Source organism: Canis lupus, chromosome 20 (genome assembly GCF_011100685.1).
Source record: "Canis lupus familiaris isolate Mischka breed German Shepherd chromosome 20, alternate assembly UU_Cfam_GSD_1.0, whole genome shotgun sequence".
NCBI lineage: Eukaryota > Metazoa > Chordata > Mammalia > Carnivora > Canidae > Canis > Canis lupus.
Window position 1 is genome coordinate 54,267,173 of NC_049241.1, and position 25,881 is coordinate 54,293,053.

At 47.1% G+C, this 25,881-nt stretch overlaps 1 protein-coding gene across 1 annotated transcript in view; it reads left to right on the top strand.

Moving 5' to 3' along the window:
- The window catches only part of MLLT1 (MLLT1 super elongation complex subunit), a 67,089-nt gene that overhangs the window by 22,141 nt on the left and 19,067 nt on the right, over positions 1–25,881 (top strand). Inside the window, 1 exon segment of the mRNA XM_038567590.1 lies at positions 24,448–24,591. Coding sequence (XP_038423518.1) covers positions 24,448–24,591 — 144 coding nt within the window.

Below are 25,881 nucleotides of genomic sequence, written 5' to 3' on the forward strand. Positions count from 1 at the left end.
AGGGAAGTTGATCTTTGAGACAGTAGGCAGAGGGGGAAGTGAGTGGACAGGTTACTTCCCTGGGCCTCAGTTTCTCTATCTCCAAGATGGGGTTTTCAGGGCTGGTGGGAAGACTCAGAGAGATGAAAGGCAAAGCACTTGGCCCAGTGCCCATCACTTAGGAGCATTTGGTAAGCGTGTGTTATTACTGTTGCTGTGGGGATGGTGTCCTCTCCTGCTGGTTAATCTGCGTAAGAAAGGTGAGTGGAGACAGCAGCTTCTGAGGCCCACAGGCCCAGAGGAGGTCAGGGTTCCAGAGATGAAGAAAGATGACCTTTAGCTTTTCTGGTGAGTGGGGTGGATCTATGCCCACAGGAAAAAAAAAAAAAAAAAAGGCACTTTCTCAAGCACAGGACATTTTCTCGTGTAAGCCTGAGGGGTTTTTAGCCTCTCCTGACCCTGACTATGGCATTGTCCGTAAAATGAAGGAATTCTACTTTATGTGGTGTTTGGCAGTAGTACTTATGTGAGGCCGCACTCCGTCTGACCTGTTGGCAGGATGTTCTTTTACACATAAAGCACTCCTTTACCCCAACGGGAAAAAAAATTGGACTGGGAGGGGGAGCTTTGTCTTATTACAAGAATAATATGTGCATTAGTGAGCATTTTTATTATACCACTTCTGACCCCAAATGGGAGGTGTCCTTTCTAAGGCCACTTCTCCAGCTCTGACTCTGCAGACACTGGTTGGGTGTCCTACAATTAGATTCAATTCTGACATTATCTATTTGCAGCTAGGACAGGCCCCAGAGGTTAAGGACTCGGCCCCATAGAACTGCCCCCACTTGAAATGCCAGTTGCAAGCCCAGGCCTTCCATATTTTTAACTGATGAGTTCTCCCCTCTTCAGGTTACATAATTTGCTAGAAAAGCCTGGAAAACTCTGACAAACGTTTTACTTAACAGTTGATTATAAGGGATACAATTGAAGAACGACCATACGGAAGAGGTGTGTGAGGTTGGAGGTGTAGAGCTTCTGTGTTCTCCCATGGCACGCTACCCTCCCAGCACCTCCTGAATTCACCAACGTGGTGCTCTCCAGGCCCCATTGGTTAGGGGTTTTTATGGAGGTTCATTACATAGGCATGACTGATTAAGATCACTGGGCATTGGTGAGTCACAGCCTTCAACCCCTCACCCGTCTCTGGAAGTTGGGAGGTGGGGCTGGAAGATTCAGTCTTTTCATCAAGGCTTGGTCTTTCTGGCAACCAGCCCCATCCCACCACCCCTGTCTAGGGGCCCACCGAGGGTTGCCTCCTTAGAACCAAAGATGCCCCATCACTCAGGACATTCCAAAGGTTTTGGAGATCTGTGCCAGGAACCAGGAACAAAGCCCAGATGTCTTTCTATGATACCACAGTTATCAAATAAAGTCTTTTCCGATAGAGGTGAAATTCACATACAGTTAACTATTTTATTTTATTTTTAAGATTTTAATTATTTATTCATGAGAGACACAGAGGGAGAAGCAGGCTCCCTGTGGTGAGCCTGGTGTGGGCTTTGATCGCAGGACCCTGGGATCATGACCTTAGCCAAAGGCAGACTCTGCTCAACTGCTGAGCCACCCAGGCATCCCTGTAGTTAACCATTTTATTTAATTTTTTCCTTTAAGATTTTATTTACTCATGAGAGACAGAGAGAGGGAGAGAGGGAGGGAGGCAGAGACACAGGCAGAGGGAGAAGCAGGCTCCATGCAGGGAGCCCAATGTGGGACTCGATCCTGGGACTCCAGGATCATGCTCTGGGCCGAAGGCAGGTGCTAAACTACTGAGCCCCCGCAGGGATCCCCTGTAGTTAACCATTTTAAAGTCAAAATTTTCCATCTCTCCATTGTCCCCACCCGCACCTTCTGATAACCTCAAACCTGCTTTCTTTCCCATGGGTTTGCCTATTCCAGACACTTCATCTGAAAGGAGCCATACAATTTGTGTCCTTTGGTGTCTGGCTGCTTTCACTTAGTGTTGTTTTTCCAAGGTTCCCCTGCTTTGCAGCGTGTGTCGATGCTCCATTTCTTCTTATGACTGAGTAACACTGCAGCGTGTGGTGGCTACACAGGCCATTCCCCTTAGTCACAGGGGTCATGTTCTGTAACATCCCCATCAGCACAGAATTAGTGACAACTGAGCCACTGTTGCCAGGGGAAGGGAATGCAGGATTGGGCTCCTGGGAGCCTCTGGTCCTACGTTCGTCGACTGATTGATATGTGGCCATGTGTTCTGTGTGTTTTCGTCTACAGACACCGTATTTAATGTGTACTGTGACTTCATTAACTCTGAACTCACGGCCAGCTGCCTGAACCACGCCTAACGGATTTTCTTTGTAAGGCACCTCACAGCCGTCCTGTGTTTAGGCCCTACATAACATTTCAGCTTCATTCCTGGGGCTCTTTCAGACAGCAAAATCACCAACAAAAAGCACAAAATGTGAAAACTATGGCACTGAACAGACCACGAGAAGGTCACTGTTGACAGCCTGAGAGCTGAGACAGGAAGGCAGAGCTCCACCATGTTCTGTGTCAGCTGGGTACGAGCATGTCGGGAAGCTCAAAGTTTTCGCCCCTCCATGCATGTCTGTGAACGAATGTGAAAGCCACAAGTGTTGATTTTCGGTTTATAAATACATTTTAGTGAGTAGCCAAACTTACAAATATGGAATGCATGAACAGTGAGGATCATCTACGCTATAATTTGTTTATTCGTTCATCTGTTGGTAGACATGTGGGCTGCTTCCGCTTATTTGCTACTGTGAATCGTGCTGCTATAAGCATCCTTGTCCATGTACGTGTTGGAGTTCCAGTTTCGATTTCTTTTGGGTGTGTACCTAGGAGTGGAATTGCTGGGTCATGTGTTAATTCTGTCTTTAACCTTTACGAGGAACTGCCAAACTGCTTGCTATACTGGCTGCACCATTTTATATTCCCACCAACAATGTACAAGGGCCCCTATTTCCCACAAACTCCTTGATGCTTGTTATTTTCCATTAAAAAAAATTGGCGGGGGGGATGCCTGGATGGCTCAGTGGTTTAGCGCCTGCCTTCAGCCTGGGGCGTGATCCTGGAGTCCCAGGATTGAGTCCCACATTGGCCTCCTTGTATGGAGCCTGCTTCTCCCTCTGCCTGTGTCTCTGCCTCTCTCTCTCTCTCTCTCTCTCTCTCAGGAATAAAAAAAAAAAATCTTAAAAAAAAATTTTTTTTATAGCCTTCCTAGTGAGTATGAAATGGTATCTCATTGAGGTTTCGATATACATTTCCTTAAAGACCAATGATAGTGAATATTTCCCAAGCTTATTGGCCATTTGTATACCCTGTTTGGAGAAATGGCTATATACTTCCTAAGTCTATTTTTAATTGGATTGTTTTTAATTGGACTTTTGTTGTGGAGTTATGAGTTCTTTATATGTTCTGGATAGTAAACCCTTACCAGATGTGTGACTTACAAATATTTTCTCCCATCCCATAGATTGTTTTATCATGTTCTGATTATGTCCTTTTATGTGTAAAAGTTTTTGATTTTTATGAAGTTCAATTTATCTATTTTTGTTTGTTATTCACACTTAGAATATAAAATCTCAGACTCCATTGCCAAATCAAAAGTTGTGAATGTTTTTCCTGTGTTTACTTTACTTTTATAGTTTTACATCTTATATTTAGGTAGTGTATAATTTTGAGTTAATTTCTATAAATGCCATCAGATGGGGCTCAATTCATTCTTTTGCATGTGATTATTGGTTTGTCCCAGCACCATTTGCTTGAGAGACTACTCTTCTTGTTGAGTTGTCTTAGCATTCTTGTTGAAGATTAGGTGGCCATAGATATTTGGGTTTATTTCTGAACTCTCAATTCTATTCCATTGGTCTTTGTGACATTATATTTTGATTGTTGTAATTTTATAGGAAGTTTTGAAATTAGGAAATGACAGCCCTCTGATTTTGTGGGGGTTTTGTTTGTTTATTTTTTAATGTGGGTTTTGGTTTTTTGAGGCCTCTGCGATTCCATATGAGTTTTATGTTTGGCTTTCCGTTCTTGCAAAAAAGACCACTGGAATTTTGATATGGATTGCATTGAATCTGTAAATCACTTGGGAGACATTACTCTTCTAACGATATTAAGTCTTCCAATCCACAAACATGGGAAGTCTTTCCATTTAATTAAGTTTTCTTTAATTTCAGCATTTTTCTGTACTTTTCAGTATACAAGTCATTTACCTTCTTGTTTAAATTCATTCCTAGGTATTTTATTCTTTTGCATGCTGTTGTAAGTGGAATCGTTTTAATTTCCTTCTTGGATTGTTCGTTGGTGGTATGTAGAAACAACTGATTTTTGTGTGTTGATCTTATGCTTGCAACTTTACTGAACCTGTTTATTTTTTTGTAGCTTCTTTGGGATTTTCTACATGTGAGATACTATCAGCAAGTGGACATAATTTTACTTCTTCCTTTCCAACTTGGATGCCCACCTCCCTCCTTTCCCTCCCTCTTGCCTCATTGCTCTGGCTAGGACTTCCAGTACAGTATTGAATAGTAATGGTGAAAGTGGCCCATCCTTAGCTTATTCCTCATCTTAAGTTTTAAAGCTTAAGGCTGAGTTTTCAGTCTTCTGCCATTGAGTATGGTGTTCATGGTAGGTTTTTCATGTTTGTCCTTTCCAGGTTAAGGAAGCTCCCTTCTGTTCCTAGCTTTCTGTGTGTTTTCATCATGAAAGGGCCTTACATTTTTGTGAACTCTTTTTCTGCCTCTGTTGAGATAATCACTTGGGTTGTTTTCCTTTGTTTGTTTTTATTTTTAAAGATTTCTATTTATTCATGAGAGACAGAGAGAGTGGCAGAGACATAGGCAGAGGGAGATGCAGGTTCCCTGCAGGGAGCCTGATGTGGGACTCGATCCCTGGACCCGGGGATCACGCCCTGAGATGAAGGCAGAAACTCAACTGCTGAGCCACCGAGGCGTCCCTTGTTTTTGTTTTATTAATGTGGCCATATTATGTTTTGATTGGTTTTCTTACATTGAACCACCCTTGCATTCCTGGGATAGATAGTGGTTATGTATATAATCTTAAGTATATTATTATTTTTTTTTTAATTTTTATTTTGTTTATGATAGTCACACAGAGAGAGAGAGAGAGGCAGAGACATAGGCAGAGGGAGAAGCAGGCTCCATGCACCGGGAGCCCGACGTGGGATTCGATCCTGGGTCTCCAGGATCACGCCTTGGGCCAAAGGCAGGCGCCAAACCGCTGCGCCACCCAGGGATCCCAATCTTAAGTATATTAAATGCTAGTGTTTCTTTGAGGAATCTTTATTTGTAGGGAATATTGGCCTGTTCTCTTGTGGGGTTTTTTGTCTTTGGTATTGAAGTAATGCTGGCTTCTTAGAATATGTTAGGAAGTATTCCTTCCTCTTCTGGTTTCGGAAGAGTTTGAGTAGAAAGGTGTTAATTCTTTGAATATTTGGTAGAGTTTACCAGTGAAACCATCTGGTTCTGGACTTTTCCCTAATGACTAAAGGCGATGAGTGTGTTTTCCTATGCATCTTTGTTATTCTCTCTAAAGAAGTGTCTGAATGTTCAGAGTGTCTGCCATTTTCTAAAAGTTGTCTGTTTTCTTACTGAATTTGGGAGATTTCTTTATATTTCTGGATACTAGTCCTTTACAATACTTTTAATTGGTGGCTTGTCTCCTCAGGCTCTCAGGACTGTCTTGCAAAGGACAGAAGTTCTTGGTTTTGATGGAGTCCATTTTATTGATTTTGCCTTTACCAGTTTGTAGTGTGTGAGGGTGTGTGTGTCTGTGACATAATACTTATCATTTTAGCCATTTTTAAATGTACAACTCCATGGCATCAAGCACATGTACAGTACTGTGCAACCGTCACTACTATTTCCAGAGCTTTTTGATCATCCCAAATAAAACCATGCCAATGAAACAATCTCTCCTCCCCCTGCCCTTGGGAACCTCTGTTCTACTTTCTTTCTCTGTGAACTTGCCTGTTGTAGGGACCTCGTACAATGCTGGTCCTTTGTTATTTGGGTCTCTCTGCTGAGCGCCATGTTCTCAGGGTTCATCCATGTTGTAGCATGGGTCAGTGCCTCATTCCTTTTTTTAAAGGAGTACTTTTAAAAATAGTACTGTGTGGATATAGCCGCCGCATTTTGCTTATCCATTTATCTATCTAGAGACACTTGAGTTGCTTCCATGTTTTAGCTCCTGTGAACACTGCCATTATGAACATGAACATAGAAGTATCTCTTTGAGATCCTGCTTTAATTCTTTTGGGTATATATCCAGACATGCAATTACTAGGACATATGGTAAATCTATTTTTAATATTCTGAAGAACCACCATGCTGTTTTCCACAACAGCTGTTGTGGAAAGTACTGTTGCAAGTACTGTTGCAAGGTCGCTGAGTGCAATGGCCAAGAAAGAATTCCTGAGACGGGGTATGGTGCAACTTAGTTTATGTAAGTAGCACAGGGACAAGACCCATGGGCAGAAAGGGGCTCTACTTTTGTTGTATAGAGCTGGTAGTTATATGCTTAGTGCTGAAGGGGGAAGGGATGGGCAAGGAGTATTAGGTCATAAATGTTTTCTTCAAATTTCTACTTGAAAAACTACTTTCGCAAGATTTCTCTGGTGCTTATCACTCAGTTCGATGTTAACTATCGGTGAGATGTAGAGGCAGTCATGAGCCCCTTGAAGAATGTAGCAACCGGCATGTATCTGATCCTTACCAGAACTATGCAGTCTATAGGTCAGCCTTCCAGGCTCATGGTGAACATTTTTCTGCTTCTATCCATCAGTGTTGAAATATTAACAATATGAAGCCTTCCAGTCCACAAATATAGATGTCTTTCCATTTCTGTCTTTTTTTCATTTCTTTCAGTGGTGTTTTGTAGTTTTTATTGTACAAATCTTTTACCTCCTTGGTTAATTCCTAAGTATTTTACTCTTTTTGATGCTATTGTAAGTGGATTTGTTCTCACTTTGTTCCTTGTTAGCATATAGAAATGCAGTTGATTTTTTTGTGTTGATTTTGTATCCCATAACTTTGCTGATTTATTTGTTTGAACAGTTTGTGTGTGTGTGTGTGTGTGTGGTGTGTCTTAGGGTCTTCTACATATAAGAGGATATCTGGGACGCTTGGGTGGCTCAGCGGTTGAGCATCTGCCTTCGGCTCAGGCTGTGATCCCAGGGTCCCAGGATTGAGTCCCACGTCGGGCTCCCTGCATGGAGCCTGCTTCTCCCTCTGCCTGTGTCTCTGCCTCTCTCTGTGTCTCTCATGAATAAACAAGTAAAATCTTTTAAAAAAAATAAGAGGATATCATCTGCTAACAATAATTTTGCTTTTTCCTTTCCAATTTTGATGCTTTTGTTTTAGCTTTTCTTTTTCTTGCCTTGTGCTCTGGCCATGACTTCCAGCACTGTGTTAAATACAAGTGGCGAGAGGCATCCCGGCCTTGTTGCTGATCTTGGAGGAAAAGGGCTCCATCTTTCCCCCTTGAGTGTGGTGTTGCCTGTGGGTTTTCTATATGTGGCTTTTATTATGTTGAGATAGTTTCCTTCTGTTTCTAGTTTGCTGAGTGTTGTTTTTCATCAAAAAAGAGCATTGAATTATGTCCAGTGTTCTTTTCTACATTTATTGAGATGATTATGGGATTTTTTTTTTTTAATATTGCCGTACTTCAGATAATTTTATCTTTAGGAAACGAGCATTTAATGATAACCTAGGCCAGGGGCTCATTTTACAGGCAGGAAAATGACAGATGAGGGACATTAACCTGCCCCAGACTCCACAGTGAGGACAGAGGAAAGCCAGGAGAGGTCTGCCCTCCCCTTCCTCTCGGAGTCTGGTCTTCCCTTCTCTCTCCTGGAACACTGTGCTTTTTGCTTTTCCTTGGAACTTAAATGTGTTTGTGTTGATTTGTGTGATGTCTGTTTCTGCCTCTAGAATGTTAGCTCTCGAGGGCAGCACCCCGTCCGTCAGTCACGCTCTCGGCTGTCCTGGCCTCCAGCACAGAGATGGCCCTGGGTAAATATTTGTGGAATGAATGAATGGACAGACCAGATGGATTCTAGAGGGGGCAGCTGTGTACCTCAAGAAGTCTTGTGACACGACTGCTGTATGGTGCCCCCCCCCCCCCGACCTTTTTAGAGACTGAGGTGAAATTCCTAGAACAGAAAATTAACCAGTTTTAAGTGAACAGTTCAGTGGCATTTTAGTGCATTCACAGTGTTACACAACCACCACCTGTATCTAGTTCCAGAATATTTTCTTCAGCCCCAAAAGAAAGGCTATGCCCGTTGAGCACTTATTCCTCATGTTACCTTGGTATCTGGCTCCTTTCACTTGGTGGAACATTTCTGAGTTCATCTGCATTGTAGCATATATCATACTGTCCTTCTTCGTGCCTGAGTAACATTCCACGGCATGGATGTGGCACAGCCAATGGACATTTGAGCTGTTCGCAGCTTTTGGCTGTCATGAATCGTCTGCTGCCATGAACATGTATGTGCGTGTGCTTGTCTGAATACCAGTCTTCACTCTCTTTGGGTGGATTCCTAGGAGTGGAATTGGTGTGTCATGGTATTTCTGTGTTTAACTTTTTTTTTTTCATCTCAATACCCAATGTGGGGCTTGAAATCATGACCCCATGATCAGGAGTCACATGCTCTTCTGACTGAGCCAGCCAGGCGTCCCCTCTATGTTTAACTCTTTAAGGGACCACCAAACTATTTTCCAGGGTCGCTAAACTGTTTTTACATTCCTGCCAGCAGTGTGTGAGGGCTCGTTTCCTCTACATCCTTGCCAGCACTTCCTTCCTTTTTTTACTTATTAGTTTTTTTCAACCATAGCCATCCTAGTGGGTGTGAAGTGGTATCTCATTGTGGTTTTGAATTGCATTTCCAAAGTGACTGATTATGCCAAGCGTCTTTTCATGTGCTCGTTGGCCAGTCACAGATCTTCTCTGAAAAAACATGTATTCGAGGCTTTTGCCCAGTTTTTAATTGAGTAGTCTTTTTGTTGTTGAGTTGTATGAATTCTGGATAGGTCCCTGTATTTTTTTTATTGTTATTTTTATATATTTTTTGAAGATTTTATTTATTCATGAGAGACACAGAGAGAGAGGCAGAGACATAGGCAGAGGGCGAAGCAGGCTCCCTGTGGGGAACCTGATGCAGGACTTGATCCCAGGACCCCAGGATCATAATCTGAGCCAGAGGCAGACGCTCAATCACTGAGCCACCCAGGTGCCCCTGGATAGGTCCCTGTTCTTAAACACTGACAGCAAAACACAGTATTGGACAGAATGAATGTATAACGTGAACATCCTTGAGTAGGGAGTTCAGGGTCATTGAGGGGCATCCAGATGCCCTTGATAACATGTTGACCCAGAAGCCCGTTTGAGCTATGGCTGATTTATTCCTGTGGAAAGTGAACTAGACCAGTATGCTAGGGCCACTCAGGACAAGGGCAGTGTGTTTGGAACTTGGTGTCCTAGGACCAAGAAAGTAAGTGGAGTTTTGCTGAAATGCTCCCTTTATATCTGCATGTTGTCCTGGAAGTGGCCAGATGCATTGGAAGCCCTTCCTGTTCCAGTGTATGAATTACATTGCATATGCTGGCTGTCCAGTAGAAATATTTAAGCCCCCCATGTAATTAAAGTGTTTTTAGTCAGAACGCCTGGGTGACTGAGCGGTTAGGCACTTGTCTTTGGTCCAGGGCGTGATCCTGGGGTCCCAGGATTGAGTCTCACATCGGGCTCCTTGAGAGGAGCCTGCTTCTCTCTTTGCCTATGTCTCGGCCTCTCTCTCTCTCTGTCTCTCATGAATAAATAAATAAAATCTTTTTTAAAAAATTGTTTTTAGTAGCCACATTTAGAAAGGTCAAAAAAGAAACAGGTGAAATTAATTTTAATAATGTAACTTAGCCCACTATCTCTAAAACATTGGGTCAACATGCAATCAGTATTTTCAAATTCCTGAGATATTTTATATTCTTTTTTCATATTAAGTATTGGAAATTTGGTACGTGTAATCACACTTACTGAATCATCTCAATGTGGACACGAAATTTTATCAGGCAGATTTGATCTGTATTTAGATTCCATGAAATTCACATTTGAAGAAGTAGATTTACAAACTCAAGTTGCGGGGCAGCCCAGGCGGCTCAGCGGTTTAGCGCTGCCTTCAGCCCAGGGCCTGATCCTGGAGACCCGGGATCGAGTCCCACATCAGGCTCCCTCCATGGAGCCTGCTTCTCCTTCTACCTGTGTCTCTGCCTCTCTCTCTCTCTCTGTGTCTCTCATGAATAAATAAATAAATAAAATCTTAAAAAAAAAAAAAAAAAAAACCACCTCAAGTTGCTCCAGATGTACATAAAGGTGTTTCATTAATAGCCAAGTATGGACTGTCTTATGGTCAAGATTTTTTTTTTTTTTTGGTAGATTTTAATTTTGAAATAATTTTAGAAACACAGTTGCAGAGACTGTGCAGGGTCCTCATATTCTCCACATCCTGCTTCTGTAATGTTTATATGACCACAGCACACAGTATTAATTCAGATTTATAGACTTCCCCATTTCCTAGTGGATTTCCCCATTTCCTAGTGTTCTTTTTCAGTTCTGGGATCTACTTTAGGATCCTACATTGCATTTAGCATCATGTCTCTTTTGCCTCCTTCAGTCTGTGACAGTTTCTCTGCTTTTCCTTGTCTTTTCTGACTCTGACATTTTAAAAAAGCACTAGCCACGCATTTTGAAGAATGCCCTTCAACTTGGGTTTGTTTGGTGTTTTCTCATGATTATATAGGATTACAGATTTTGATAAGACCACAGAGGTGAAGAGCACCCCCCCCCATCACATCATACTAGGCAGGACTTGATATTAACTCCACCTGTTACTAAGGTTGTTAACCTCCATCCCTTTGTTAAGCCGCTGCCTGCCAGGCCTCCCCACTGTTGTTACTATTTATCTCTTTCCAGTTATTAGAAGTAACTCAAGTCCAGCCCACACTCAGGCAGAGAGAAATTCAGCTTCACATCCTGGTGGGCATGGTTCAAACCACCATGGTAACTAGTATCTATTTGAAGGAGATACTTTGAAACTATGCAGTTAACCTGTTTCTTTTTCAGTTTTCATCTGGTATATGTTTCAGCAATCCATCAGTGGTGTTGATGATGATTTCCATTTCCTTCATGTCTTTCATTATTCATTGGAGTTTTTCTGTAAGGAAGAGTTGTCCCTTCTTCCCCATTTACATACTTATTCATTCATTCATTTATATCAATATGGATTCATGGATATTTGTTTTTTTCCCTTTAGATTATAATCCAGTCCTATTATTGTTTTCCAACTGATCTCACTCTGACCAATGGGACCTCCTTCAGGGGAACCCCTGTGCCTTTTCGTTATGTCCCCATGGGTTTTCGGGCACCATAGGGTTCTCAGGCTTGTCTTGGGTTTCCCTGCTCTGGCCCTAGAATCAGCCAGTTCTACAGGAGCCCTGCTCCCCTTTGTTAAACAACGGTACATAAAAGCCAAGATCTGGGAGTGAAGTGTGCTTTTTGCTAGGGTATCACTGCCTTTGGATCTCTCCTGTGATAGAGCTGGGAGATATGTGCACGTGTACAGTTGACCCTTGAACAGCATGGGTTCAAACTGTGTGAGTCCACTTTGATGTGGATTTTTGGATAAACACTGCTTAGGACTGTAAATGTATTTTTTTCTTCCTTATGATTTTTTAAGTAACATTTTATTTTCTCTAGCTTTATTGTTAAAGATTACAGTATGTAATAACAAAACATACAAGATGTGTTTATCAACAGTTTATATTACTGGTAAGGCTTCTAGTCAACAGTAGGCTATTAGTAGTAGTTAAGCTTTGGGGGCACCAAAAGCTTATATGCAGATTTTGGACTGCTGGGGTGAGGGGGGTCAGGGGGTGAGAGGAGATCGGCAGCCTTAACCCCTGTGTTGGTCAAGGGTCACCTGTGCTCACTGCCCCCGCCTGCGTTTTTTTCTGCGTCCATCTGTCAGCGCGTATATCACAGTGAACATCAGCTCATACCAGTGCTTCCACCTCCAGTCCTGCACCAACAAGTCTTTTCTAGCATTCCTCCATCGCTTAGTTGAACTTTCTCTGAAGGGAGAAACCTGACCCTCTTACTGTTGAGCTCCAGCGGACTCGGAAGGTAGTTTCCAAATTGCTGACGGGTACTTCCTGGGAGAAGGAAATTTACCAGTGTGAGGACAGTGTCCGTGTGTCGCTTGCTTGGTCTTGGGCCTCCCAGTGTCCAGCCAAAACACGGCTTCTTCACTAGGTCGTTTATGACAGCCCTGTGGCTCCATCTTATCGGTGTGGTTAGGTCTGCGTTTGTGGTCTGGTTAGATCCATTCGTCACAGTCTACATTCCATTGTGGACCCCTCCTCCTGCCCGTCTGGTGGTGGTTATTGCTGTTTTAGTTTGTTTTCAGTGAAATTCCGGGTTTTGACATGTGGTTGTGCATCTGCCACCACAGCGCCATGCGGATCACTTCCGTCCTCCCCCACGTCCCCTCACGCCGGCCCTTTGAAGTCAGTCCCCTGCCCCGTTGGTCCCTTGGAACCACTCATCTGTTTCCCATCCCTGGAGTTTTGCCTTTTCCAGATCGTCGTATAAATGGAACCGCACGGCATGCAGCCCTTTGTGTGTGGCTTCTGTCACTTGGCAAAATGCGCAGAAGATCCCTCCGTGTTGTTGCCTGAATGTGTTGCTTGTTCCTTTTTATCGTGCGGCTGCGCTGTGGTTCATTTACCCGTGCGTGGCTTGAAGGGCATCGCAATTGTTTCCGGTTCTGGGGGATTATGAATAAAGTTGCCCTAAACATTTGTGTGTGGGTTTTTGTATGAACGTAAGTTTTCAGTTCACGTGGGTAACAATCCCGGTTTGGGCGGGGTCTCTGGAGGCACGGAGCAGGTGTGCTTGGCTCTCTAGGCTGTGCCAGCAGCTGTCTGCTGTTCTGCATTCTTGCCTGATGGTCGCTCTTCTCCATTTGCACCTCCCCGGGGGGTTGTATAGTCATGTCTCTCGTTTTTAAAAAATAGCTTCATGGAGAATTTAATTCACATACCATATAATTCATACATTGAAAATATACATTCCATTGGTTTTTAGCATATTCGGAGTTGTGCCACCATTACCACTGATTCCAGAATATTCCTTCACCCACAAAGAAACTCCCCATTAGCAGTCACTCCTCCTCCTCCCTCCCTCTAGTCCCTGGCAACCACTAATTGACTTTGTAGCTATAGATTTACCTCTTCTGAACCTTTCATATAAATGGAATTGTATTTAAAAAAAAATGGAATTGTACAGTGTGTGGCCTCTTCTGACTGGCATCTTTTATTTTGCGTAATGTTCGCAGAGTTCATCCACATTGTGGCACACATCAGTACTTCATTCCTTTTTATGGCTGGATATATTCGATCGTATGAATGGACCACATTTATCTGTTCATCCGTTGATGAGTGTTTGGGTTGTTTCCACTCTTAGCAATTTTGTGTGCAAGTTTTTGTGTGCATATGTTTTCACTTCTTTGGGGCCACATATGTTGGAGTGGAATTGTTGGATCATATGGTAATTCTGTTTAATTTTTTGAGGAACTGCCCTACTTTTTCCTGTAGCAACTGTACCATTTTACATTCCCACCAGCAGCACACAGGGTTCCAGCTTCTCTTGTCTTCTTGCCAAGTACTTCCTGTTTTTTTATTCTAGCCATCCCAGTTGGTGTGAGCTGGTATCCCTAAACCTAAACCTAAACCTAAACTTAAACCTAAACCTAGGGATCCCTGGGTGGCTCAGTGGTTTGGCACCTGCCTTCGGCCCAGGGTGTGATCCTCGAGTCCCAGGATCGAGTCCCATGTCGGGCTCCCTGCAATGGAGCCTGCTTCTTCCTCTGCCTGTGTCTCTGCCTCTCTGTGTCTCTCATGAATGAATAAATAAATCTTTTCTTTTTTAAGATTTTATTTATTTATTCATGAGAGACACAGAGAGAAAGAGGCAGAGACACAGGCAGAGGGAGAAGCAGGCTCCATGCAGGGACCCTGACGTGGAACTCGATCCCGGGTCTCCTGGATCAAGCCCTGGGCTGAAGGTGGCGCTAAACCACTGGGCCACCGGGGTTGCCCTAAATAAATAAATCTAAAAAAAAAAAAAAAAAAAAAGCTAAACTAAACTAAATCTAAATCATGAGGTTTTGATATGCATTAACCTGCTGGCTAATGACAGCATCTTTTCATGTGTTTGTTTGCAGTTCCTTTATTTCCTTTGGTGAAGTGTTCAGAACTCTAGAGGTTTGTTGTTGTTAGTTGGGTTAGTTGTTTTCTTGTTGTTTGAGTTTTAAGGCAATACATTTTGGATACAAGTATCTTTATCTTAATACTGTGAGGGTATTATGGAGGACTCATTCAGAAAGAGGGGAAATGTGTAAGGAAAGGCTTTCCTTAAGAAGCCAGGTTTACCCTGAGATGTGCAGGTGGGTAGGAGTCGGCGGGATGGAGAAGACCAAGAGACACCCTTCTAGGTGAAAGCAGCCACACTGTGTAAGTGGCGAGTCAGGGGCACTTGGGTTCAGAAGGGAGGCTGGTGATTGGCAGGGCAACTCAGCCCAGGCACATTGGGAAGCCATTGGAGTGTGCTGGCCATTGAGGGGAAAGGGAGCACTTCCTTCAGAAAAAGCCCTCTCAGACCTGTATGTGGGGAGTGGGTGTGCTGTTAGACCCTTGGTGAAGGGTTGATCCCTCTGCTGCCTCTGGGTTCATCTGCCTCTGGCCAGGGCTCCACAATCCCCAGCAAAGCACTCATCTCCTGCCCATCCCAGATTGCTTTGTGGTGGCATGGTCACATTACAGAGCATATCTGGTTCAATGTTTTCTGGAAGTAATTCAGTGGCTGCCCGACAGGAAGTACTTGTCTGTGTCCCAGATGGGAGGTGGAGTTGGGGCCCTAAAGTGTCCTCATGGGAGGGAGGCTCCAGGGTTTGGTCTTGGGCATAGTGAGTAGGTGTGGGATGCACCTGGGGGCTGCTGCCTCTCCCTGAGCGTGTGACCCCTGAGGATGCGATCTGCACCCCTCACTCCCCTCCCTCTCTGGGCTAAGATCAGTTCTTACGAGCTCCTTCAGTTTTGCCAGTTGGTAACCCCATGATATACCTGCTAGTGTTCATGGCACTTTGACCTTGGCATGGGAATTGCTGTTGTGGTTTGGTTTTGAGTCATTAGCTGAGGCCAGCAGCTGGACTCAGTAGTTCTAGTTCTAAGGCGTCGTTTGTTGTGACTTCATTTTCCCTGGGAATCCTCTTAGATCTGATTTTTTCCTTTTCAAAGTCAAGCTGGCTCCTCGTAGTCCTGAGTTTCTGGCTTGGAGTGATTGGCAAAACCAAGAGGAGAGAAGGGAATCATTTGTGAAATGGGAACAAGAGGTTTTCTACGCCCAAAGGCAACTGCTCTTTCATTTCTCATGGTGCCCGGGCCTGAGGCCAGCGGCCCCGCCTGCGCCCTGTGGGTGTTTGTCAGGGAGTGAATGCTGGCCTGGGCACATTTTGGTTTTGAATTTGCAGCTTGGCTGTTTCATGGTGAGATGTACCATCAAAGTAATAACACACTCCGGGAGGAGGAAAAGGTGTGCACGCTGACTTTAAGAGATAGCCCAATTTTCAGAAGTGGTAAAGTATAAAGTTTGTTTTGGTTATTTGCTGCTAATATTAGACATCCTTCCTGCCCTCCACCCCCACCCCCTATAATAAGTTATTATTGGACAGTGAGCCCTAGCCGTCACTAACTCTCCATGGCTTTACTCAAATGCTATTATCTGAGGTCACAGGAGGGGCATTTTGGTACATTTGATTTGGAGGTTTGCATGGTTTTATTTGGAAGAGGTTTTTTTTGTTTTGTTTTGTTTTAAAGTGAGTTAAAACCGTGCTTGCCAGCTTCCTAGCCTACTCAGAGGCATCTTCTTGGACACATCTTGGCTGACTTGTGTTTTGGGGAAACAGCCATGTAGACAGTGTGGTAGGATTGGCAACAAGCTGGTGGGGGCCCCAGGGCCACGGAACCCTGTGCTCTTCTGCCCCTCCCCACCCTCTCTGGAGTGGAAAGGGTCCTGGCCTGTGACACCTTCTCCCCTTGGGCTGGGCTAGGCTTCTCCCACCTGCTCTCAGTTTAGGCTGAGGCTTGGTCGGTGAGAGCCAGTCTGGAATGATTGGGTAGGGAACTCATGTTCACCTCTTGTAGCTTGTCCCTTCTAGGGTCACCACCATTTTGGCTCTGTCTGAACCTGGGTCAGCTTCTGGGGCTCTGCAGAGCTCAGGAGGCAAGCATCTTCTGCAGAGCCAGCTGCTGGTAGTTTCTCTGCACAGGGACAGTTGGCTGGTTGATGCAGCCCATGGGCCCAGCCCTAACTGGGGGATTGCTGAGGAACCAGAACAGAAAGGGATGTGGTGCTAAGAGACCCAGGGAAAGGTCAGGGAGCTGCCAACTTGTGACAAGCCGCGTGAATGCCAGCCTGCTATGCAGTGACTCTTTCCCTGTAGCATCCTTCTGTTCCTCCATGTGGGACCCCAGAAGCACCCCTGGTTTCTAGAGGGCAGTGTCTGGAGAGGGGCGGAAAAGCATCTGGAAAGAGCAAATGTGTATGAGAAGAGACTTAGCCTGACCCCCGGACACCAGGAGGGACAGTCTACCCTCCAGCTTGGCTCCCTAACCAGTGCCTTCTCCTGAGCTCCTTGAGAAGGGGATAGAAGAATCTGCCTGGAGTCAGCTTCTCTGAGAATCTTTCTGGACTGAATATGTTTCCTGTAAAGATGGGAATCATGTAACTGAGTCATTTGCACTGTCACCCCCCAAAGTGAGGGAGGAGTGCAGATGAGGAGGGCAGGACAAGCCATAATGTCAACCGTAGCTCACCCCTGTGCTCACTTGGGGCCAAGCCATGGGCTCATGCAGCCTCGGTTCGGACATTGAGAGAAGTTGTCCTGGGTTCATCGTGGCAGAGCAGTTGTAGAGAGGGCAGGGGGAGGGCCAGAATGATGCCACCTTACTGGTCAGAGCCACAGTCTCTCCTTCCTCCTTCCCTTGTACACCCAGAACCCTGTGGTTTTATTTCCTCCTCTCATTGAGGCTCAGAGAGGTGGAATGGCTTGTCCAGGGTCATACAGTGAGTCGATGGCAAAGCTGTTTTGCTATCCAGAAGGTCTTGGACTGCAGAGCCCACAATTTTTAGCCCACATTGCACTGTATTCCTTAAGCCTTTTTTTTTTCTTTTTTCTTTTTAAAGATTCTGTCTATTCATGAGAGACATAGTGAGAGAGGCAGAGACATAGATAGAGGGAGAAGTAGGCTCCCCGGGATCAGGAGCTGAATCAAAGGCAGATGTTCAACCACTGAGCCACCCAGGTGTCCCCCTTAAGTCTTTTAAAGTCATTTTTCTGCATCTAACTACAGAGGTGATGGGTGTGGGCTGCAGGAATCAGAGTCCCCTCTCCTGTCTGTCTCCCTGGAGTGAACACTATAAGCAGTTAGTGAAGTCCATCCAGAAGCAGTTATTTTCTGTGCGGGTGTGTGTGAGAGAGACAGGGAGGGAGGGAGATGCATTTCTAAACAAATATCTGTGGACCTCCCACAGCAGTCCCCCTAACTCTACCTCGTTTTTTATGACAGCTGCGTAGCACACTGCTTAGCTTAGACTGGCTGTAGAGTCCCTTGCGCTTCCTGGGGAGGGACACTGGGCATCGCTAGGCCTCTCACTTCAGAAATGCTTTGGTGACCCTCCTTCAGCCTCTGGAGTCCTGGAAGTGGAATTTCAGATTTGGTGGTGTTTGTTGGCTGCAGTGCTTCCCTTCCTCTCTTTCCCTCCTGGGCAGGGGGCAGTGTCCCTTGTCACCCTGGCTGCAGTCCTGAGCAGGTGCACCATGGGAACCGAGAGCCAGGCGCGGTGCAGCCAGGTCCACAGGAAGATGCTGGAGGCTGTGGTCCGTGTGCTCGGTGGCCTGAGCTTCGTTGGTTCTGTGTGGCCTTGGCCAGTGATTAAATGCCACTAAACCTCAGTTTCCTCTCCTGATATGTGGGGAGAGCAGTGACTAACTCCCAGAGCACTGGCAAGCACCAAGTAAGGTGCTAGGTGAAGGCCTGTGATGCAGCACCTGGCCCTGGGAGGGCTCTGTAAGTGGTGCTGGTGGCCAGGTGGCTACTTGAAGCAGATGTCTACCTGCATTCACCTTGGGGCCAAGGAGGATCCCTGGGGATCCAGGGATGGAAAATTTTGTTGGCCTCATCTGGGCTCCTTGAGAGGTCCTGTCTGCATCTTGTCCCCGGTACCAGAAGAGACTCAGGTGCAGAGCTGTGAGCAGGGCTGGGTGGAGCCAATCCTGTACGTTAAAAGTCTTTCAAATGTTGAAAAATATACACAGTAGAGTAGCGGAGCAGACCGTGCGGCACAACACCTACCCCCCACTCTAGCAGTTACTCACTTGAGTACAGTGCTGTTTTCATTTCTAGCCCCAGGACTATTTTGAAGCACAAGTCCAAGACATCCTGTCTTTTAATCTGTAAATATTTCAGTCTGTGTCTATAAACGATAAACCTCTTTTTAAAAGTATCTAACCACCGTGTCATTATAGCTGGGAACTAATAAATGAACAATTCTTAATATCAAACATCCAGTAACATCAGAGTTTTCCTATTATCATGTGTGTATGTGTGCGTGTGTGTGTGTATATATATATATATTTTTTTTTCTTTTTAATAATTTGTTCAAATCAGGATTCAGATAAGGTTGGTGCATTGTTGCCGGTTGCTGCATTTCTTAAGGTTCTTTAAATCTTTTCTCTCTTTCCCTTTTCTCCCTTGCAAAGCATTTTAAGAAGCTGTATGGTTTGTCCTATGGGGATATTGCTGACTACAGCCCTCTAAACTGGCAGTTAGATATAGGACCATGATCAGATTCACGTTTAACTGTTTTTTGAACCCTAGGGCCTTCTAAGAGGAGAATGGCAAACAGGCTCCAAAAGAGAAGTGTGGGCAGGGCCCAGATGGCAAGGACATAACCCTGAGGCTCTCCTTAGCTGGTGAGTTCTGGGCCACCAGGAGTCTGGCTGCACCCAGGGTGGGGCAGTAAGCCTCAGGGTCCTCCAGGGCCAGCCCTGCCAGCTGCAGAAGAGGGTGGGGCCCAAGGTGGCGGAGGGGCAGCAGCGGAAACCACAAGTACGGCCAGTTGCTCCCACAGCTCTGGGCCATTGGCCTTCACGTGGGCCCATGCCAGGCATGGGCCTTGGCCAGGGCTCCCACGTCCTGGATTGCCCAAAAGCTGAGGATGAGTCCACGTGCCGTCAGCTTTGGGCGCTGGCACCAGTTTGGCCAGTTCCTCTGCTTCTTAGTTTGCTGAGTCTGGAGAGAGACGCTGGCCTGTGGCCAGTATCCCGGACAGTGGAGTGGCCGCCCATGGCCTGCACTGAGAATGTTTGAGGCCAGCTTCGGCTGCCTTTGTGGAGAGTGTGGCATGTGTAGGGTCTGGCTGGAGTGACAAGGATGTTGCCCTTGTGACTGTGGGCTTAGCACACCCTTGGCTGCTCCTCACTGAATGTGCTGCTGGCTCTTAGAGGTGTTGCCGTGCTGCCTGCATCTCCTGAGCAGCAGGCTGGGTTCCTGGGCAGGGAGGGCAGGAACCCTCTCGGCGGTTCCTAAGCCGCCCAGGCTGGAAGTCTCATCCAGAGAGAGCTCTGATTAGCCGTTTCAGCGTGGTGATGCACACACCAGCTGCCAGTGGCCCATCCCAGGTCACGAGAGCAGGACACACTGCGGGCGTTCGGGGGAAGGCCCCTGCCCGGCCTACGTGCTCCGTGCCTAGCTCTGGGGAGTCCTAAAGGACTCCTCCTGCTCTCCACCAAGGGCCAGGGCTTCCAGAGAACACAGTCTACCCAGAGCGAGTCCTGACTCCTTGCTGACTGGCTATGTGGCACCACGCAGCTTACCTGCCTATTTCGGTTTCTTCTTCTGCGACATGGGGCAGGTGAGAGCACCCCTGTTTCGGGCTGTGAAGGCATCATTATGTGTGTTAAGTGCTTAGAAAAGTGCCGACCGTGGTGAATGCTGGTGAATGCTGGGCACCCCAGGCTTGGCACCAGCCCGTCCATTCCACTCCACCCTACCCGTTGTGTTCAGGAGATCAAGCTGTAGATCAACCTTCTAGCGTCTCTGTGAGCTACTGTTTTCCTGCTGCCGAATCCTGTGGCTTCAGCCACCATCTGTCTGCCAGGTCTCCCAGGTGACCTCCTGTGGCCTAGAGCTCCTTCTGTAAAAGCAGTAGCTTCCCTTTCTTGACGGCACCAAGCTGAGGCGATTAACTGCCTTGTCTCATCAAATACTCCCACTCGTAGTTGAAGAAACCGAGGCTTAGAATTAGAAGGTAGGCCTAGTGACCAAGGCCCGGCAGCTGGTGAGAGGTGAGCCCCCGGCCTGGTCTAACCCCGTGCTCACCGGGTGCTGTCGGCGATGTGCAGCTGCCAGCCTGCCTCATGCTGGCGCCCCAGCCACCCTCCCCTCCCTGACACGCTCCCTTAGCAGAGCTCCTCCCTCGTGGCACTGTGTCCACTCGCAGAATTTTCAGGGACATAGTGAAATGTCTACAGAAGTAGGCGGAGTGCTGTAACGAGCCCTCGGGAGCCATCCCCTGGTTCCAGCACTTACCACACTTGGCCGAGCGGGGCTATCTCGGGCCTGTGTCTTTTTGGAGCAAACCCTAGACATTGTAATTTCATGTGTCTCCAGTTCACAATATGTCTCTAAAAGATGAAGACTGCTTTGTAATAATAAAATCATAATAATACCAGTATCGTACCTGAATAGTAACAATTCCTTAATATCTAGTCAGCGTTTAAAGTTTTTTTTCTGTTTGAATCAAGATCTAGATAAGACCAACACGTTGTGATTCGTGAGTTTGTTTTGTAAGTTCCTTTCACTGTGTAAAGGAGCAGAGAAGGGAAGAGTCTCCCTCTACCAGTGCTTTTCTTTGTGCTTTACTTGTTGAGGAAACTGGATCATTTGTCCTTAGAAGCTGGTATCACCCGGCTTTTTTGTTGCTTTTGTGCCGCAGTGCTTGTTGTTTAGCACTATCTTCTGATGTGTATCTTCTCGGTCAGTTTGAACTTGAATCTGGAGATGAAGTCTCCGTGGCAGGTGGCACGTTGGTCTTGTCTGTGACCTGTGTTTATGATGTCGGCCGTAGCTGAGGGACAGAGCCCCGCTCACTGACCTGTTAGGAGGAACGGAACAGTGGTGCTCTCATTCCTTCTGCACGCACTAGCCGGACGACATCTGTATCTATAGCGGTCTGCCTCTTGTATCTTGTGTGGTTACCTTGTGGAAAGGCAGGACAAATTCTTGATGTGCGTTTTTGGTTTTTTGTTGTGGTGTTTTATTTAGTTTTGTTTTTACTCCTTTATTGGCCAGGTTCAAACCCTGCCCCCAGTAGTGGCGTCCTGCAGGCCAAAGGGTGTTTGCTTCCTGGGATGCAAATCTGGGCTTGTTCTTTCTGAGCCCCAACCCCCCTGTAGACACCTGTGCCCCTAAGGATGTGGCCAAGGCCCATCTCTTCAGGTCATCTGCTGTTACTGCTATGCCTCCTGTTCCCACTATAGCCATGTGGACTCTCCGGGCTCTAGAAATGGTGCTGTGGCCTGTGCAGCTTCCTCCCACCCCCTTCTTGATTGATTCATAGGTCCCTCTCTGAGCCTGGCATAGTCTCCAGGGAACCTTCCTGGCCACCTCTTCACCCCCCACTGTTGGGTCATGGTCTGCTCTTACCCATCTTAATGTTTCATTCTTTTATCCATCTTAATGTTTCATTCTTTTGACAAAAATGCAGCACCTTCCTAGGCCAGCACCTGAGTGTGTGTGTGTGTGTGTGGGGGGGGGGTATTCCCTCCACTTCTGCCTCCAGGGGCTTCCCAATTTGGCGGGGACCCATCCCTACTGTGGCAGGTGGCTCCATGAGGTTGGCACAGAGGAGAGGCATCAGCCACAGTCAGGGGTGTAACAGAAGCTTACTGAGGGGGCTCCTTTCTCTTCCTTAACAAGAAGTTGGAGAGCAGCTGGCTGATGGCCTGGAACAGAGATCCTTGTGGCTTTCCTCCACACTGTTCCCGGGATTGCTGACCTTCCAACCAGGCAGGAAGAAGAGAGATGCTGAGCCTTTCTGCTTATACTTCATGTTTGACTTGGGAAGGAAAGCGCTCCTTAGGCTGACCTCATTACCCTTCATCACTCAGACTAGGCCATGTGTCCACCTTGGGCCAGGGGATCCATCTCCAAGTCTGGTTTAAATGGGTCAGGGGTGGAAACCACTCTTGCTGACCCCAAGGGCTGCTAGGGGGAGGGGGAGGCCAGTGTCACCTCACTGGTTGGCATTGGCCTGGGAAGGCCTATTTACTTATCTTCTCTCACACCGGACTCGAGGCTCCCAGAAGGCAAAGTCTATGACTCTTTCACCTCACAGGTGCATCTTCTACCTATGGACTGAATGGCTGGGGGTGGGGGGTGGGGTGGGCAGAGTCGTCCATGTGCAACTACAGGACCCCACTCCTTTCCCCTTTATTCAGAAGCAGACACAGGGACAGCCACATTCCCATTCCCAGGCATCACTCACTCACTGGAGCTAAAAAAACCCAGCTTGGCTCATGCAGCTGCTGGCTAGGGTGATGGAGGAGGAGGAAGGTGAGGCAACCCGAGCTCCTGGCTGCAGTCCGAGTGGCAGGAATGCAGGCTCAGCCCTGATGTCTACTCCCTTCTCTCCCGAGGACTGTGACCCTGCTGGTCTGGGTGGAAAAAAAAAGAATATGGGCATGCCTGTGTGGGAGGCTCTGTGCTTCCCTCTTCCTTCCTTACCCCTGACTGCCCCATCCTGAAGTGAGGGCCTCTTAACCAGCACCCCGACTCCTAAGGTTTTCTCTCCTGATGGAGAGCATTTTAAAAAATTGTGTACCAGAAAATTCCCTTTTATTTTTTTATTTTTATTTTTAAAAGATTTTATTTATTTATTCATAGACACAGAGAGAGAGGCAGAGACACAGGGAGAGGGGGAAGCAGACTCCATGCAGGGAGCCCGATGTGGGACCTGATCCCGGGTCTCCAGGATCACACCCCAGGCTGCAGGCGGCACCCAACCACTGCGCCACCAGGGCTGCCCCGAAAATTCCCTCTTAAAGCATACAAATTCACTGGTTTTTTTAGTACATTCACAGTGCTGTGTAGCTATTAGTTTTTTAGTTCTAGAATATTCCATCACCTCAGAAAACCACCTCATCTCTATCAGCAGTCATTCCTTATCCTTAGGCCCCAGTTCCTGACACCCAGGAGCCCCCTTCTTATCCACGGATAAGCCTACACTGGACGTGTCACATATGTGGAATCACAGGCCACGTGGCCTTCTGTGTCTGGTTCCCTCCCTGAGTGTCGTGTGTTCAGGGTCTGTCCTTGGGACAGCGCATGTGGGAGCCTCGCTCCTGTTTGCAGCCAAGTGACGTGCCCGTGGGTCAAGAGACACCATATTATGTTCATCCGTCAGTGGACGCTGGGGTTGCTCTGACTTTGACCATTTCGAACCATGCTGTGCTATGGACATGGATGTACAAGTTTCTGTGTGAATATATGTTTTCATTTTTCTTGGCTACGTATTAGGAGGGATGCATGGGATAGGTTACTCTATATTTAACATGTCAAGGAGCTCCCAGACAGCGCTCTAGTGACTGCACTGGTTGGTGATGGTGTACTACAGCAGCCTTGCATAGGGACCCCAGCTTCTCCACATCCTCACCACCACTTGATATTTTTCACTTTGTAAAAAAAATCCCATACTAAGGGCTGGGAGGTGTTGTCGTGGTTTGGATTTGCCATTCCCCGATCATTAGTGATGTTGAGCATCTCTCGTGTGCTTGTTGGCCATTTGGATGTCTTTGAAGCTGTCTCCCTTCCAGGAAGGGAACAGGGGGTGGAGACTGGGGAATCATAGGCCTCAGAGCCTGGGCTCAGACCTCCGTACTGCCACTGATCAGCCGTGCTTTCAAGCCTCAGCCTCTCCGTCGAAGGGGAGGGTGTGCACCAGGCCGTCTGTGCCATCAGCGGGAATATTTCCAGTAACCGTCTGAGAACATCAGCCTTAATGATCTGTGTTTCTCTCGTGGAGGCTGCTTTGCTGGGTCCAGTGCAAATAGTAAGTTAATTTGTTTTGGATCCTAATGGAATAGATGAGAAGGAGGCACACGAGAGAAGCAGGTAAGGGGCTGAGGGGGAGAGAAATGGAGACCTGGCATGGGGGAGAGTCTCGTGGCTGTCCCCACAGCTCCTGCCTGCCCCTCTGAGGTGAACTTCCTTATTTTCTTTGTTGAAGGAGGAGCCGAGGAAGGTGTGCTTCACCTATGACCTGTTCCTGAACCTGGAGGGCAACCCCCCTGTGAACCACCTGCGCTGTGAGAAGCTCACCTTCAACAACCCCACCATTGAGTTCCGGTACAAGCTCCTGATGGCTGGCGGGGTGAGTGTGTCTCTGCTCGCGTGGATGCTGTGGGGGCGCTGGCAGCTTGCTCATGGCTCCTGCGTGGCTCTTGGTACTGAGCGGCCTCAGGGGCTCCCAGGCACATCTCTTCAGCACTGATTGGGTGCCTGCAATCCAGAGGGGCAGCTGGCCCGGGTGGCACCTGGTGGCACCGCATAGGACCCAGGTGTCCTGAGCAGGTGCCGGGGCGTTGTCTGCTGATGACTAGTGACTAGTTGTCCTCATAGTTTCCTGCTTGACTGTGGTTAATTAGCAGCTTCCTCCGTGGGAAGGAGGGGTGGGAGGAATGGGCGTGAGGCCAGTCCGTCAGCGTGGCGAGGCACAGGAGCCAGCTTTTAACCGGATTGGCAAGGCTGTGCTGGGGCTGCGTCATCTGGGGAAACAGCAGTGGCTCTCTGTGGGGTTCCCTGATGATGCGCGTTGCCTGGTGGTTTTGTCCTAGTGAGGCTAGACAAAAGCATCAGCTCTCAGAACCTAGGCCTCTTAGTGAGTCGTGTGGCTGGGGATCCGTGTGTGGTGGCAGAGGGCCCGGAGCACAGTTCAGAAGTGGAGCAGGGGCAGCTTGGTGTGGATGGCATGACTGGCTGTGGAGGAGGAGGGGTGCTGGGCTGTAGGCTGGACCTCCTGTGCTGAAGAAGGGCCAGGCCGAGGATACGAGACATCCCAGCGCCACCTTTCAGTGCCCCAGTGCCACTGAGCGTTTGCCTGGGTGCCAGCCAGGAGGATTCGGGTCAGGGCCATGAGTGTGAGTGTGTGGTAGGGCAGACCCACCTCCCCAGTCAACATAGGGAGTGGGCGCTGAGCTTCTTTAGGCCTCCAGAGTAGTCCTTTCTTATTCAGTTGGGCCTCTGACATTTTTAAATTTTTTTTTTTAAATAAAGGCAGTCACTTACTCATTGTAGAAAATTCAGTTAAGTTTTGTCAGGTTCCCTATACACAGCCTGTGATTATAACCTAGCGTGTGATGGCTGATGGGAACAAACAGGTGTCGAAATCCGTTTACACAGACATTTGTCCTGAAGTGTGCCTGGGACTTCTGGAAGAACCAAGGAAGTGGGGAGGGTACTGGGGTCCGCAGTCCTCCCCAGCTCTGCTTCTCCACCTTCTTTCTGCTGCCCAACATTTGCCAGAGCATTTGTGACTCAGAGGTTTTGTAGCCAACATTTCTTTGGGAGACACACGTGCAGTTAGCCTTCTGTTCCTGGCCTCTCCTCAGAGCTCCAGGACCAAGGGGCTGTCCCCCGCTGCCTCCTGTGTAAGGAGGGTTTC